This window comes from Triplophysa dalaica, chromosome 3 (genome assembly GCF_015846415.1).
Source record: "Triplophysa dalaica isolate WHDGS20190420 chromosome 3, ASM1584641v1, whole genome shotgun sequence".
NCBI classification, from domain to species: domain Eukaryota; kingdom Metazoa; phylum Chordata; class Actinopteri; order Cypriniformes; family Nemacheilidae; genus Triplophysa; species Triplophysa dalaica.
In genome coordinates this window covers 21,112,059-21,130,155 of record NC_079544.1, presented here as the reverse complement: position 1 = coordinate 21,130,155, position 18,097 = coordinate 21,112,059, and the positions used below count along the sequence as shown (strand labels likewise).

General features: G+C 38.4%; 1 protein-coding gene across 1 annotated transcript; it reads right to left on the bottom strand.

Annotated features, from left to right (window-relative positions):
- Positions 1 to 3,039: 3,039 nt before the first annotated feature.
- On the bottom strand, positions 3,040 to 16,731 carry LOC130418326 (zonadhesin-like). Its single transcript, XM_056744398.1, is given in 27 exon segments — positions 3,040 to 3,748; positions 4,101 to 4,254; positions 4,427 to 4,556; positions 4,631 to 4,908; positions 5,092 to 5,236; positions 5,326 to 5,534; positions 5,639 to 6,631; positions 6,712 to 6,796; positions 7,018 to 7,274; positions 7,558 to 7,695; positions 7,870 to 7,947; positions 8,060 to 8,144; positions 8,310 to 8,566; positions 8,711 to 8,848; positions 8,934 to 8,990; positions 9,333 to 9,598; positions 10,062 to 10,345; positions 11,590 to 11,970; positions 12,183 to 12,379; positions 12,877 to 13,150; positions 13,153 to 13,434; positions 13,548 to 13,909; positions 14,313 to 14,394; positions 15,024 to 15,277; positions 16,025 to 16,105; positions 16,432 to 16,472; positions 16,572 to 16,731. Coding segments are annotated over 27 exon segments (5,595 nt in total). The 5' UTR covers positions 16,643 to 16,731; the 3' UTR covers positions 3,040 to 3,732.
- Positions 16,732 to 18,097: the final 1,366 nt, after the last annotated feature.

Here is an 18,097-nt window from a genome sequence, read left to right as displayed (position 1 = left end):
TTTATGTGGTTATTTAATATATCTCTATAATACAGAGCTTTACAGAGCCCAGAGACAGTTACAAATCTACAATAAAACATGGCTTATTACCTTAAGTAAGAAAATGCACTCCATTAAAAGTTTTTATTCTTGATTAGCTGACTTAATAGACTCCTCCCATCCGTTCTCTGATTGGGCGTTCGCAAGGATTCCTGGGTAGGGGATTTCAGTGAAGGAGGCACTCGCGAGCAGACTTCTGAGCGTTAAAAAGAGAAATGGGACACCTACGGACTCGTTGACTTGGCAAGCACGCGCAATTGAAGTCCACAAGACCGCCGCAAGTCCACGTGAAGTGCGTCATTTGGGAGAGGGCCTCTGTTGCAGCTGAGATTGATGGCCAACCAAAATACTACACAGAGTTACTATCTCTGGTCATAATTAACTATTCCTAAATTAACTATTCCTTAAAAAAATAAGGTATTTCAATGACTCCCATGTGGAGATTAAACCAATAAATCAAAAACACAATGTAAAGTCAATTTTCTGTAGAAGTGTCTTTCTTAAAGACTTAACATGTTCCATGTACACACGTGCAATGCATTCCATTAGATGATGTCATAATACATGAATATGACATACTGTAGGTGTGTCTTGTGTCAGTTTTTTATAGAATCATCAGGTGTAGACGGTCAGGTTATTTACATTCGGTTTTCTATTGAAACATAAAATAATATACCAAACTAAATGTTGGACAGGTAATACGTTAGCTTTGGACACCACTGAAGGTAGCAAATTATTTTGATATAACCACGAATGAAAACATTTGTATATATATTTTATACATTTCTTCTTCCACATTCAGCAAAGAAGCTTTTAGAAATAACTTGTCATATAGTCCATTCCAACTACAACATAATTAAGGTGAAATAAAACAATCTAAGGTTAACTGTACCTTTAAATTTTAAGCACAGACGAGACATGGCCTTATCATAGTAAGGTTAAAAACACCTAAGATCTTGTCAAAAAGAGAAAAATGAAGGAAAAAAGAAACAGACAAATGAAAAAGAGTTTATCATTATTTGTACATATTTTTTTAATTATAATATGCTAACCACAGCCTATAAACAGTGTCAAAGCCACCCAGTTTACAATGTTTTAGTGACTTATCCGGCAAATTGACATGGAACACCAGAACAACAGTTTTATTGATGGACGTCACAACTTCTCTTGATGACAGAAATCACTGCTATTTTCTCATCCATTGGATTAAATTGGGTAGCAGCTTTTGACACAGCAAAGAAGCGGCTCATGTCCTTTTCAGGCAAATTAAAGTGATTTCTTTATGTGAGTAAAATGCAACAGACGGGACATTTTCTCAATCTGCGACGTGCAGGACAAGGGGTAAAATGCTGTGCGGTACAACGCAAAGTGGACGGGTGGTCACCCTATGCTGAGAGCAACTTTTAGTAAGGAATAGAAAGATATAGTTAACATAGTTTAACCATGATACTTCAGTAATTCAAGTTGTAATCATTCTACTATATAAAACATTTGTGGACATGAGTGCCAGGGCTGGAGTGGGGCCCATTTTCACCCTGGGAATCATGTGTGGCGACCAATAATATCAATCATTTTATTAAATTAAAAATAAAACAGATATATATATTCTGATGATCACAGAGAAAGATATTTCCTATAATGAATGTTACCAAACAGTTCTTGGCCACCATTCATTACCATTGTGGGAAAAATGACAATGGTAATCAAAAGTTATCCAGAACAGTCCTACATTCCTCAAAATATATCTTTTGGGTGTTCAATGGGACAAAAAGATTAAAGTATTTTCTTCTCCTGTGGTAGTCAATGGTTCCCAAGAACTGTTTGTTTAAAAGCATTCTTCATCAGGCTTGTAAAGTTTGTTAGTGAGTACCATGAAAAAATTCTGTTCACTTGGTCCCTGTCCAAACGCATTGTTAAGGTGATGTTTTGGTCACACGACATTTGCTTGACATCATATTTTTTACACAATATCAAATTAACTTCCTTCGACTACCAGAGTAGGAAAAATATTGTTTAATATTTTTTTGTTCTGTTGAACACAAAATAAGACATTTTGAAGAATTTAGGAAAACAGATAGTTCGTGGGGAACCTTTGCCTACCATTTTCATTTTCATGTTGGTCAACGGTGCCATTTCTTTGGTGTTTAACGGAACAAGGAAATGTACACATGTGTTGAACAACTCGTAGTTCTGTTGTTCTATTCTATTACATTACGATCAGTAAATTTGCCTAAGGCATAATAGAAAACTTGATCCGTTCAGTTCCTTGCAGGTGGGATGAGCGGGCAGGCTCCACCTGTTCTGCGCAATCCTTTACAATCTTTCTGGGGTGAGACCAAGTCTGACTAATAAAAATAATAAAAATGTAAATCAATGCTGTCCCACTAATAAGTGGCTTTAAAAAAAGAATCTGTTAAGTGAATAAATGAAACTACATTATGTATTGGCTAACCTCTTTATTTATTCATTTGATTGTTTCGTGTTTTTATTTCCTCTGTGTCAATCTGGATGACGTTCAGGTCGAATTGTTCTGTCCAGCCCTGTTCACACCCATCATTGTGGAAATCAAAGTAGATACTGGCACAACATTAAATATGTAGGAATTCAGAATCACATTCTCCTTACGTCCGTTGTTGTTATCTGCCTAGCCAGTTCTTGTATTCACAAATGAACCAAACACATATGTTTTAGTTTAGTGTTATTACGTTTTGTTTTAAAAATGCTTTCCTGTGCCATAACAATGAATGAGGAAAGTAATTCTTAAGTTTAAAAAAATATATAAATATTTAAGTTGTTGATTAAACATTGAAAGCTTTACCAAAACTTTAAACGAAACCAATTATGGAAAAATGTGACGACGCCACTGTGACTGTAGGACACTAATTTACCTCCACTGTGCAATTTTAGATGTATGCTTTTATGACATGTTTACATTATGTCTTAATTCTAAATAATGCCAATAATTATCTCAAAACAAAGAACCACAATTAAAAATCTAAATAAAAATGAAGAGGGCAATTAAAACCTTTATTAACCTAAAGTGCAAAATGTCTTTCCTCTGTGAGATCACATGGATATTTGTAACAAAGTTATAAATGCATTTGAAAGCCATTAGTGGACTTAACATGACCCCTAGTCACCATGAAACAGAAGTTGCGATTGACTTCTTTTCCGTTACGTGACGAACAAACCAGTGAAACGTCAGTATTCCTACTTCTTTTTTTGTTGCTTACATCATGTGATGAAGAGTTGTTGAGAGGGGGAGAGGAGCATAATGTTTTTGATTAAAGATAACATGTGCAAATCAATTGAAAAAAAGATGTTGTGCACTGATAAATCATTTATAATAATCACAGCAACAGTTCATGATGACTTTAAACACAGCCCTGTACATCTAACTTTATTTATCATTTTCAAATAAAATAAACATTCCTAACAAATTAATATTCATTAACAATTTGGGTGTTAAGATATCAGCCCCAAACATAAGAGTAGTTGCATGTTACTGTTCATTTAGAGGCATTCTATAATTATGGGAATACTTTTTTTGTAAGACATGTTAAGAAATGAATATGTTGCACACAAACACCCCTAGCTAGTTTAAGTAATGTGTCAGCTTAGTAAGGAAGTCCATACTGATGTCAGATGCTGGATAGCTGATGGCGAATCTTTCAGCTCCTGAAGCAATTTTTCTTAAAGAATGAACTGCCTGGAAACATACAATAGGTGAAAAAAACATTTGGTGTCAAACTTTCTTTTCACTAATTGAGAAACTCCGGAACTTTTTAAAAAAAGTGGAAAAAACGGATGATATAGAAAATGATGTGATGACAAACTGTTAAGAAAATTAATCGCACTTAAAAATGTATTTTATGATGTGCAGATTAATCAAAACATTCACATTTAAATTGCATATATTAATAGTTACTTAGAAAATAAATCAAAGTGCTTCAAATGCTGAATTAGGAAATGAATGGTAAATTAATTAAATGAATTGCTAAACTTTATGTGATGAACTGACAACGCAGCACTTTTTCTATGAATGAAAATAAGATATTTACCTCCGTCTGTCTGTCACTCTCCAGCTCTCTCCGAATTCCTTCACATTCCTTGCCTGCTCCCCGTTTGGCTTCATCATGTCATTTTTCCCCACAGCGTCAAAATTTCCACAGAGACCTCCGATCTTTATTTTATACACGTGGGAAAGAGTGATCTCTGCAGAGAAGACAGGCAATTTTTTAAAGATCCTCCTTGTTTGTGTGAACCACCTATTCCACTTGTTTCGCTTAGGAGTTCTTAACACTATTAGTAATTTACACGACTGTAATTCAAAATTATAATAAGCATGATTGGATCAACCGTAAAATAAAAAATATATTTTACATACCTGCCTTGTGTTTGCCATCGAACTCCACAAACAGGCCAAAGTCAGTCTTCAGAAAAACTCGAGAAGAGCGATCCCAAATCTTGATTCCTCCGGAGGGGGAGATAGGAGCTTGAACGCTTAAACCATCTACCTGTGAGTGAGAAAGACTATGAAAATTAAATCCAGGGAATCTGGAGTACTCTACAAACCTAAAAATGTTCTCACCATAATTTTACGGCCCTTTTTAAAGTCCACTGTGTGGTTATAGACCCTGATTCTGATAGCACGCAGACGACCATCATCATCGTCCTCCTCACTGCTGTCTTCCTCGCTGCTCTTGTCTTTGACTTTTTTGTTGACCGTGACCACATAAACATCGGGGATGTTGCTGGGGAGGTTGGTGGTTTGGACCAGGATGTAGGAATCTTTGCCTTTAAACTTGTGCTTCATCTTGTCAAAAGTTCTGTACTCCGGGTCATCATCGATTGTACATTTGCTGAACGCTGGTTGAGGGAATAATTTAGTTTGAGGACACAAATTACACCAGAAGACCTACGTGAATAAACACTATCTCATCTCCAACTAGATTTGCAGCCCCTCAAATATTGTGATGAACAATTATTATCATTAACAATTTGCCTGAATTTTGTTTACTTCTGTTTAAATGTCAGTAGAAAATTTCATACCAGCTTTCTGGCACATATGCTGCCCCTGTTCAGTCACGTGACATATCTCATTTCCATCACATTCATAATCTTCACATTCTATCTCCCCATCGTCCTCACACTCGCATCTCTGTGAGCAATGGCTGCCATACCAGACCTCACCAAACTGGATACACAAACAAAACAACATGATGTGTTACTTGTGTAGGAAAAAGACAAGAGCAAACGTTTGTGTTTTGTGTCACCGTCACTCACGCTGTGAATATTGCCGTGACTGTCTTTGCAACCGCACTCACTGATGGGCACGCACGTGCGCTGTTTAAGCACAAAGCCGTCGTCGCACACACACCCCTGCACGCACGGCTCTTCTGTGTTACAGTTCGGCGGGCCGTGCAGGTGTGAACATGTAGGCTCGCAGGCAGGAATGCAGTCGGTGTAATGACTGTTTATGGGGCAAGAGGGTGCTGTGGGCAAAGAAATAACTCTTAACAAAGATATAATTTCATGGCAACAGCCATGAATCACAACAGAATTTTCATGACTCATTGATTATGGGTTGGGGGCTTACTTGATGCTGTAGTTTGAATAGGTCCAGCTGTAGTTTGGAGAGATTCATTTGTGGTGTGAACAGGTCTGGTCGTAGTTTGAACGGGTGCAGCTGTGGTTTGGACAGGTCTGGTCGTAGTTTGAACGGGTTCAGCTGTGGTTTGGACGGGTCTGGTCGTAGTTTGAACGGGTGCAGCTGTGGTTAGGACGGGTCTGGTCGTGGTTTGAACGGGTTCAGCTGTGGTTTGGACGGGTCTGGTCGTAGTTTGAACGGGTTCAGCTGTGGTTTGGACGGGTCTGGTCGTAGTTTGAACGGGTTCAGCTGTGGTTTGGACTGGTCTGGTCGTAGTTAGAACGGGTTCAGCTGTGGTTTGGACGGGTCTGGTCGTAGTTTGAACGGGTTCAGCTGTGGTTTGGACGGGTCTGGTCGTGGTTTGAACGGGTTCAGCTGTGGTTTGGACGGGTCTGGTCGTAGTTTGAACGGGTTCAGCTGTGGTGTGAACAGGTCTGTTTGTAGTTTGAACGGGTTCAGCTGTGGTTTGGACAGGTCTGGTCGTAGTTTGAACGGGTGCAGCTGTGGTTTGGACGGGTCTGGTCGAAGTTTGAACAGGTTCAGCTGTGGTTTGGACGGGTCTGGTCGAAGTTTGAACGGGTTCAGCTGTGGTTTGGACGGGTCTGGTCGAAGTTTGAACGGGTTCAGCTGTGGTTTGGACGGGTCTGGTCGAAGTTTGAACGGGTTCAGCTGTGGTTTGGACTGGTCTGGTCGTAGTTTGAACGGGTTCAGCTGTGGTTTGGACGGGTCTGGTAGTAGTTTGAACGGGTTCAGCTGTGGTTTGGACGGGTTCAGATGTGGTTTGGACGGGTCTGGTAGTAGTGTGAACAGGTTCAGCTGTGGTTTGGGTAGGTCTGGACGTAGTTTCAACAGATGCAGATGTAGTTTGGATGGGTCTGGCTGTAGTATGCACTGTTGGTGGCAACGGGCCTGGAGTTGTTGGTTTCACCTGGTTTACTAAATCTGAAAAAGATTTACAACTTTTAATGCAATGTCAAGAACGCTAATAAGAGTTAGAAGCATACATTTTTTTTAATACATACCATCACAGGTTCCACGGTGCAGAGAGACATCATCAATGGCAACATCTGACAGGGCTGTGCTTCCTCTACGCCCCTCAAAGATCACCTGACAGACCAATCACATGTATCGATTATACTCTCACTCCTAAATGTCATTGCTCAATAAATTCCTATATACACCACACTGTATCGAGTTCAGTAACATTGTGTCCTAAAAAAAATAACTCAAGCATGCTTCTCTTACTATACTATACAGATTAATGCGTGGTTTAGTAAAATTATCGTTTTGGGTGAAGTATATCTCTTTAAAGTGGTTCATTTACTGACATGAAACTTAACAGTCGGCCTCAGATCCACCAGCGCATGATGCCACATGTCTCCATGGTTATCTCTCCTCCTCCACACCTCCTGGGCCAAATTACCCTCAAACTGGTAGACGCTCAGCCCCATGGTGCTGCTAGCACCGTGCATGTGGTACCAAAACTGAAGACACTGGGGTTGAATGTCAGTGCATTCTGCACTGAGGAGGCGTGCCGTGTCACCGTGAGTGGCACTATCTCCCTCGATGTATATGTAGTAGCCACCTAAAAATGCAGACCAATAGTCAGAAAATGCAATGGATTTTATTTATGGACTTTGCCACTTTAATGTTATATCCTTATGTTCAAATGGAAGGCAGTGACATTCTGAATGTTCTTTTTTAAAGGTTCATTGTATCTATTGTCAGATTTATAGCCTTTAATTATCTAGATATAGTAATAAAACAAGAATAATTATTTTGGATTTAAGTTTAATAACATTAATTATACAGTTTTTTACTGTGAAAACAACTCAGAAAAATATTTTTGGAAAGAAATCATGACGCACTTCCTGTTGTGTGGTCAGAGGAAGGACCAGTCTTTAATGTTGGGGTGGAGCCTATCTGTCTTGTCCAATCAAAAACGTCAGTCAGCAACTGAGTCCAACTGCAGATATCACTCTCAAAATCACAGTTCAGGCCACAAACTGTCAAAACAAAACACAATAGTTACACTATAATTAACATTGTATAACCACATTCTGCTCAACCTGATGACAACTGTGAGAGCTCAGTCACAAAGAGGTGAATTAAAAAAATCCTACAAATCTTTCCCAATGAATATATTCTTTGATTCAAATCTTTCCTCAAGGAAATCTTACCTGGATGGGGGATGACTGAATTTGAACTAGTCCGAGGGGGTTCCAGAGTGGTCGTGTCAAAGTCATCTCCGGGAATATCTGCCAATGTTTTAAAAATAATGCTTACCAGTCTAGATGAATTAGTCACTGATTTTAACACAATAAAAGGTGCATACAGTTCAGCCTTGAATAGATTTAGATCTACACATACCTTCACATTCACCATACCTTATGACCACGTCATCTATGGCCACATCTGAGCGAGGATCTGAACCCCTAATGCCCTCCACGATTATCTGAAACCAGCATATTAGAGTATAAGCATGGGTTGTACTACATCTGTCACATCAGTTAGAATGAAAATATTAACCTATAGCACTTTCGTCCGTAAAGCCAGAACCCAAATTAGGTTAAGATAGAAGTCATATCAAATGTTTTTGTATTGTAGTATTGTATCTAACCTGAAAAGCTGCTTGTGGTTTGATTTCAACCTTGGCTTGGAACCAGCGGTTGCCTTGGTTATTGGTTTTGGACCATAGTTTGACTGCGCGGTTGTTCTCAAACAGGTAAAGGTTGAGTGCCATAACATTCGCTGGACCATACATGTGATACCAGAAACTCACACACTGCTTTTCAAAGGTGTAGCAGACAGGAGTCATCATACGGGCCGAGTCACCATGAAGCACACTGTCTCCCTCAATATACATGTAGAAGCCGTCTATTCAAGAGAACAAAAAATTCAGAATACCAATAATACAAAGTACTACTTATTTGGATTTCGCAGTTGTTCATGGACTGATGAGCAGTCTTTAAGCTTTGTTTAACCAGCTTTTATAAGCATCTTCTGCTCAATCCAGCTTACTTCCTGTGGTGTGGTCACCGGTCGGCCCGGTGAGTTCTGATGGCGTAGACCCCGACCATCTAGTCCAATCAAAACTGTCCTGGATGAGTTGTTCCCACCCACAATCATCCTGGTCAAAGTTGCAGCTCCACCTGCAGCCTGTGTGTGTTGACAATCAATGGTGGAAAATAAATGATCATATCACAACTAAAAATAAATAAACAAAAAGACGAAAACAGCTTACTTTCAGGCAGCGAGGTTGGTTTGGGTGCATTTGTTGACGGTAGTAAAGGATCCAAATCTGTATAGAAGCATAACCATTGGACAACTATTAAGGCACTTTACAATAAGACAATTACCATTTATTTAACTGTACATTTTAAACGCAAAGTTGATTCACAAAATGCAATGTTTATCATATTTGGCAAAACAAATAAACATGTTTTGAATATTTAAGTGTATAGAATGCTGTATAGAACATAAAATTAATAAACCAATATTAGATTAATAACGGACAACAATGTTAGCTAATAAAGAAAGACTTATTTACAAATAATTTAAAATGTAATGCTGTCCAGCAATTATGCCAGATTTGATAATACCTGTTTGACAGTCTTCCATTACTTTTTAAATAGGCACTAACCACAGAAAGTGTGATTTCTCCAGTCTGTTAGAAACACCTCAGCCACCTCACAGGCAGACACATAGTCCTCAAAAGAGGTGCAGAGTTGAGATGTATCCCCCTGGTAAGTACAATAATCAGTAATGCAGCTTGTTACGTAGATCTGAGGTGGAACAAACCAGTGGCATTCTGTGAAAACATCTCCAAACAATGCACTGCACTCTGTGTATGCAGCATTCTCCAGGTCTGAGTCACACACAGTGGGGTCTGGAGAGCCATTGCTGCACCTGAAGAAATTGAAATAAAGTTTTCTATTTGTATTATTATCATATGTTGACCAGCCGCCATCAAAAGCATTCTATTCTAGTCTATGATATATTATTAAAGTATATATTTAAACCATACTACAGTTTTATGTAATAATATATATACATATTCAATTTAATATCATATGTCTGACGAATGTATAAACCTAAAACCTCAAAATCTGAACATTTTTTAAGGGATTCTTTATCTTTTAAATGATCAGTAGTGAATAGCTTGAAATCACAATTTATTTATCAACACACGTCGCCTTACACAAATGTTTTAGGATTGAATACGTTCGTACGCGCTGCGCAGACCGAACGGGATGTCAAACTAGCCAAAACAATTCCCGCGATACTTTGATGTCATACGCCGATCGGTTTGCGTTGCGCCGCGGTTAGTCAAATAACGTTACAAATCTCAAGCGGATCAGTAAATTCTTACAGCCAATAGTTGTCATTTGTATTCCAGCTGCTGGCGAACTCGTGCGGATCCGCTACATTGTTTCCGTCGGAAGTTAAAAAGTCATCGAACTGACTTCCGGAGTAAGTACCGCACAGGCCGCATAGCATCCCTCTGTAGCGCTCATCCACCTGCACAAACAGCCTGGAACTTCCATCAAACACCAGACGCACACCGAAGTCTGTATCAACTTGAGCGTAGGGTCCCGACTGAGACAAATGAATGGAACCAAAGTCCGCAGGGAGATTCACCCGAGCACCGTTTACCTGATGGGTAGAAAAATAAAACACAGCTCGTGACGCTAAACTCTCTCATTTTAGCATTTTGTTTCTTTTTACAAAAGAATAGAATTTAAAATAAAAGATTAATTTCAGAACAAGGGTGTTGGTGAAGTGACCTGTTGTAAAGGTGTTTCACAGAATGAAAAGAGAATCCATTTCTTTGTAAATGAAGAAGTACTTTCTATGTATTAAATCTCGTGGTATTTAATATTGTTTTTATATTATATAGTTTGTAATGTAGCCTATGAGGTATATTAAGAAATGAATGATTATTTGCCATCTGTTAGTTAGTTGGTACAGTTTTCTGTATCATGCCTTTTAAAGTCATACCCATTAAGCAGAATCCCTCAATATAGACCACTTTGCAATATTTATTTTAAGATGTATTTATCTTACGTGGATAATTAAAGCTTAAAAATATTTGTTCTACATTTTAAGTGGTTGTACTTTGTTCAAACGTTTGTGTAGTGTTAAAGAACTGAAACCGGGTAGGGAGTGTTGAACCAGTGTCGTTATATCTATTTTTGAAATTTGCATAAAATTTGAAGCCTAACGTGGATTAAATGGACATTCTCTACTTTTTGAAGTTAGACTTTGTTTCTCCTTAAAATTCACGCCCTGGAATCCATTCCCCCCTCTGTCTTTCTATTTCCAGCCCTAGAAATACCTAAATCTCAGAATTATCAGATAATACAATACCGTACGTGTACAGAATGTTTGCCAAAGACCTTATCACAATAAGTCACAATCAAGATTGTTTTCAAATGTTATCAACGATTGATAGAGCTGAAGGTTCCAGGTGGAAACCTTTCCCATCACATTCCAGTAAATGACTAACATTTCATTCACTGTAAACACAGATTACAGGCCGTAAATTTCAGATGGCAGCTCTTACCCTCATTTTGCTCAACCAGCTACATGCTCCGCCAGTAACTGACTGACTGTAAAAGTCTACTAATGTTTCAGTACATATTCTATTTTCTTAGTGTACAACTGTACGTATTTTAACAAAATTAACATTTTAAACTCTGATTCCTCTCTAGATTTCATTAAAGTAAATTGTCTGAGTCATGTTGGCATGTAGGGCATTTGTAAATATATGGGCAGGCAATGGCTTGATTCCATGTCAGAGTGACCCAGGAACTACAGAGGCAGGGTAACAATTCAAACACTAAACACCAGATGAATGAAAAGCACTTCATGAGTTGTGAACAAACCAAAACACTCACATAAACCAGCTTGTTCTTTCTGATGGTGAGGTGGAATCCTTCCATGTCGAGAGCTACAGAGTTAAGAGAAGAGCTTGTGGGATTCTCTCTCCCTTCATTTCTTGTGGTTAAAGTGAACTGGGTGTTAGCTGGGCCACATGTTTTTACTATTGTATAGTTGCAGGTGCCCCAGAAGGAGTAGGCCTTGCCATCGAAGGTGATGTAATGGGGGTCACCGTAGACACTGCAGGTCACAGGGCTAGAAGGAAAGCAGCCCTTGATCCCGTCCTGAACCATACACACTTCACCGGCCAGACAGGACACAGGGGAACAGTGAATTTTCCCGTGGCCCTGACACTCGCACAGTGTGTTACAGTCACCCTCCATAAATGTCTCTCTGATCTAGTGTGGACAAAAGAAAACATTAAGAAATTCTTCATATTTAAAATAATGTATTTAATAATAGTAAGTACATTTAGTTTATAAAGCACATTTAAATTTAGCTTACGTCATATGCAAGAACCTAATACAATAACACAACAATCCATACAATTATTTATGACTATTATTCAAAAATATATAAAAATATGTTTATTCTAACTATGACAACTCACCGCATAATGCTGTTCGTTTACCCAGCATCCACAGTCCTCTTCTAGCACACACGTTCCTCCGCTGAGCAGGAAGCCATCGTCACACTCACAGCGTTCTTCGCATATCCCACAAGTCCCTGCAGCATCCAGGCTAGAGCAGGTCTCTTGGCAGCCGCTGACACAGGCATTGTAATGACTGTGAGTTCCGCACACCAAAGCTACAGCGGAAAGCAGGTGAATCATTACATATCTGTTACATGGTGGCTTTGTGGTTTGCAGGTGAAGGCAAAGGAGAAACTTTATAAGGAACTAAGTAAAACAGCTGTGTGGGTTGTTTGGTGGAGACATTACTGCTAATTTGAGAGATTTGAGTTGATCGGAGACATGTCGAGAAACTGACAATACTTAAATCAAATTTCTGTGTTGCCACTGAGTGTTTCTTAGATTTAGTTAAGATGAGATATTAAAGCTTCAGTGTTTAGCGGCATCTAGGTTATGAATTACATCCGACATCTCACTCCACTGCTTGTCCCTCCCCTTCGAGTCTGACACAGACAAAGATGTCGTCAAGTTATCGCTTCTTTGCTGAAGGCGATAAAGTATTTACGAAATGCATTCTGTAGAGCAGTTTGCCCATTTCATTTTTTTATTTCGATTTTCAAAGATGATCAAATTAGAATCCGTTGTTTGAATAAATAATTGAAAATAAACATACGACAGAACGTCGAGTTCCTCCAGGCAGGAACCGTGATCCCAGCTTTATTGCATGTTTCACTGAAGGTCTGTAATGTGTGGCAAAGGACTTCGGGATCTCCATGAGCGGTACACATTTGTAGCTTGCAGTTTTGGATGAAGCTCTCTCCACCGAGAACCATAGAACACTTGGCGAATGGTCCCTGTCTGGATGTGAGCACGCCGCAGTAAAGATCACTGGAATACTCCAGCTCTTCTGTCTCTGTACACACTCTAGGTATAATAGGCTCCTCGCACATGACATCATGAGACTCCAGCTCTTTCTTGTGTCAAGGGTGTATGCTAGCTGTAGCCCTTCCGGCAGATTGAAGTCGTCCGTCATCAGCTGGTTAAAGTTTCCGCAGATGCCACAGACTTTGTCGGAGTAATGGTTTGGCAGGACAACCTGAACCGCACCAGATCTCATGTATGACACGGACATGTTGAAGTCTGTGTGAAGGACCAAAGCATTTCCCTCTGTGTCGATAACAATTGTGTTATCTTTCAGGTGTAACGGGACATTTCTCCAAATACCATTGACCTTTTTCAGATAACAGTGGAAAGACATTTATCAGTTATTATTGAAAATAGATTTACACATTAGCTATTTACGTTTCACAAGGAAGTGATATCTGATGGATTATAAACACATACCATGACTCTTCTCCTCTCTTTTTCTAGCATGGCCACTCTGAGACCCTGCGTGTTGACGATCACCTGATGAACCGAGGAAACAGACGAGTCTCCTTTCTTTTCGATACTCACCTCAACAGAAAACTCTGGAAGAAACCCAGAAACGTCACAGACTCTCGACAACACGTACGTGCAAGGGTTGTCAAGGAGGAAATTGAGTCCATCGAAAGAAGTATGATGTGAATCAGAGGAAACATGGCAGGTGCCAAAGGTGAAGTCGACTTTGGACCATGGCATGTGAGAACAGGTGAGTTGTTCATCATTGCAGGTGCAATGTGTGGTTTCGCTTGTCCAATATTCGGCCCCTGGTCGGCACTGGGCTCCTGTGGGTAGGATCGGACTTATTTATGAATCAGTTTGTTACATACCAGTAATATACATTTACGCATTTGGCAGATGCTTTTATCCAAATCGACTAACATCACATTATCCTATACATTTATTTCTAAGCATGTGCAATCCATCCATCCCAAGACTTTAGTGTCTTTAGTGTCATGCTCTTACCACTGAGCCACAGGAATATTTGACATTACAGTAACCTGACAGTGTTAATCACATTAATGACGTGATGTTATTACACCGGAGAAAGGTCACAGTTTAATCCATTCTTGATCGACACACCTTGATTGATAAAGTTATCAGGGTTTGGTTGTACACTCACTTTTTCATGGTACACAACTTATGCAGCATAAAAATGTGACATAATGAGAATGGCTGGTCACGTACCACATTGTCCCTTCCGTATTCCAACTCTGTCAAAGGCAGTGACATCCTCTATTCGCAGGCCTTGTGACAGCTCGAAAATAACCTGCCGGGGGCAGAGAGTAATTCCTGTTGTTTGTTTTCCATTTATTGCTCAAGACATGATTGCTACATTAAATAACCGTTTTATAAATGCTTTTTGTTTTACCAACAATGTAAAGGGCTGCTTATCATAAAAAAAGAAAATGTTATTAGTTTACATTGGTAAATGCTGTGGCTTGCATTTGCTTAATATGAACAATTTAGTTTTTCAGCATTTTAATGTTAGTTCATGTTAACACAGATATTCATGTGAGTTCACGGTGCATTAACTTATGTTAACAGTGAAAACATTCGATTTTGATAATGAGTAAATGCTTAAATTAACATGTATAAATATTAGTAAATGCTGTAGAAGTATTTTTCATTGTCTAATGCTAATGCTCACAACTTTATTTGAGTTTCAAAGCCATCATTTGTTTAATTTTTCACACAAGGATGTGTAAATACTGCCAGAGTTTTCATCCTTTTGGGTGAGCTTTTGTTTTAAAAGGAAGCATGATAAAAAACATGTAGTGCCTTGTTAATATGGCAGTAGTTTGACATACAGTTGCTAGAATCTGCATTGTTGAATTATGTATAAAAATGAAAATACTGAAGTCTTAAACATTAGAAAATGATCTGTAGTTGTGGTACCTGTACACTGTTGTCAGGGTGACTCTTCAGAGGGATGTAGACTTGTTTCCAGTCTCCATTCCTAGCCATCTCTGAGCTCCAAAGCAACGTCTGCAGAGTATCCTCTGCTAGAAAAACTTTGAGTTCAGAGCTCGTCTGACTGGGTTTATGGTACCAGATCTCCAGACAGGAGTCGTCTGTGATGTGCAGAAACCCGCTTTTTAAACGAAAAGCATCCGATGAGGTCACGGGATCAATGTCTTGAGGGTTTTCATCTGGAGCACACAAAGGGATATACAGTATACAGCATTTAATTTTTCTAAAGAGGAGTTAAGTGATTGTACTGGTGCTCATGAATCCATACTGTAAATTTGTAACACTTCTCAAAGGTTATTATTGTGTCCATTTGTACTTACAAATCTTTTCTTTCGATTTTAATACATGTGAAGTAATTTTTTTATTAAAACATCTAGGTTTGGTATAGCAATCGGCGAGTGGAAGTATTTTGCCATTCAAAAGTATAGAGTTTTGTATTTTTTGATTGAGAGGTTTTGATCTTAAATCTTGATCTTAACCCATTTGATCTAAATGCATTATTATGTCTGAATTTTTTACATTGATTATGTGGAGAAAATTCAATTATACCCACATATTTTCTTGCATTACAAAATGTGTTGTGACTTCAATAAGAATAATAAAGACCTCAATAATAAAGATAAAGTAGACGATAATATTTAATAGTTATTTGAAAGTGTAAAATAAGTATTTAAATAATAAATGAGGAAGTGACTCTAATGAGTATGATGCTCATCAACTGACTGCTGAATGCAAGTCATGTAATGTAAGCCAAACAACTGCATTTCAAAAAGAAGCTTAAGGAAACTGTTAAACCAATTAACTGCTTTTATTTGTTGCCCCTGGTGAATGAATTGGTATGACTTCATGCTGTACAAAATTTGACAAACAAATAGCGCAAAGCAATGACTATCTCAGCGGCAGTTTTGTCTCAGCAGTACAACTACCTGTTTCTTTGCCGAGTCCCTCCAAGGTCCAATCACAGAGTGTTGCCAAATTGCTACCAAAATCACATTTTGTGATGTAATCTACAGCACAGGGGAAAAGGTGATTAAAAGACAACAGAAAAACAAAAGTAGAGTGAGAAAAACAATCAAATAGAATCCCCTGTTCTGTATTGTTTGTTATAATGGATGTTTCTATCCTTAGTGTTAGTTGCAAGAAATCGGGTCATGTTGGAGAAAACTTTCATTAGAGTGACCTACAAAGTTCACAAGTCATCTGGTTTTGATAGGATGCTTTCTGACAGGTCCTTTGATAGGCTATGCAGCATTTTTTGAGAGCATTTTCAAGCGTCCCAGGCCTTAAAGTATAACCTTGTTAAAGGAGCTTGTGCTGCTGATATAATTCTTACCATCGTTTGATCTCCGGTCGGGAAGAGCGAGTGGAACGTTTCTGCAGACAACGAGAGTGATGGATGAAGATACATTGAACTGTGTTGCATTTGTACACCTGACACGGTTATTAAAGAAAAAGAGAAAGACGACAACCTACCCCAAGTAAGCATCTGTGTTTATTGAGAAAGCCACCAAACAGAGCAGCTTGAAGTACGTGCCTCCAGACATAGTGTCCCACCGCAATGTCTTATTTCCTCTGGTTTCAAGCTGAGGTTAGTCTACTGTACCACCTGGTCTTATCTCAGGACTCTGGCTAGGGTTGGAATGTGCTGTGTGTTATGAAGGTGAAGGATGTGCACCGTTGACCCTGAGGAGGCGTGGTTTATCGGCAGTGCCCTTCAGAAGGGAAAAGGTTATGATGATTTGTTATGGTAACAGGGCAAATGGACTATGATTCACTGTTCTTTATTTATATTCAATTTAGGTGCCGTCACATCCCATGAAGTCTGTTTATTGTGTCGTACACGGAAAGATATGGATACACGCTTGTTAAAGCATAAATGCCAGTGCATGAATAAAACATCAAACCCGGTTTGTTTCTTTCAGAAAAGAGCAATTTTCAAGAAAGGTGTATTACAGAATTAATATATTTTTAGTATATTCCTTTAAAGGGATAGTTTACGCCAAACTGAAAATTATGAATAATCATCATTTCGTTTTCAAAGTGTATAACTTTATTTCTTCTGCAGAACACAAAAGAAAATATTTTGAAGAATGTTGAACAACAATGACCCTATTCAGACATTTCTCAAAATGCCTTATTTTCTCCAAAAGTTATAAATTAAAGATAAATTAAAGAATTTTTACATATTATAGTTACTCTGTGTTATTAAATTATTTCCATTTTTACTGTGGTAAACTACATTTATGTTTTACTACGCTTTATACTGTACATTTATCTAACATTTCATTGATTGAAAAATAAAAATAAATGCCTGGAGACCATTTATAAAACAGTTATTGGCCACTATTGACTACCATGGTAGGAAAAATAGCTTTATACATTTCTTTTTTCTGTTGAACACAAAAGAAGAAGATTTAAAGAATGTAGGAAAGCAAACAGTTCAGGGGCACTTTGGATATACCATAGTAATTTTCCTACTGTGGTATGGTTCTGAATAACTGGTTACAAGCATTCCACAGATTTGGAATAACTCGTGGCTGAGTAAATAATGAGACTGATGATAATTTTTGGGTAAACTGTCCCATGGGGTTTATTTTCTACGGATAAAATAATGCAGGTTTTCAGGTTACAGTTATAGGATGATTCTATGAGTTAAAGGTTAGGTGTAATGTTTCTGGATGGATTATTATTATAATAGTTAATTTTATACCACTCTGGAGTATTGCTAAATTGGACGAGCTGAACTTTAAATAAAATGATCCGAAATCACAGTAATAATGTTGATGCATTTGTGCTTTCCTATGGATTGCAAACCTCTTGATTTTATCAGCAAGAGGTTACGTTTCTTTCTGGTCACAATTTTAAAGTTATTTTTTCTCCAGTTAACAATGTGTTCGCTGAACTCCTCCACTTCGATTGGCTTTGCAGTGTCCGTGAAGCTTATCGATCTTCCATCCCGATAAACACACATGTGAAATTCCTGAAGTTGACACCGAGAC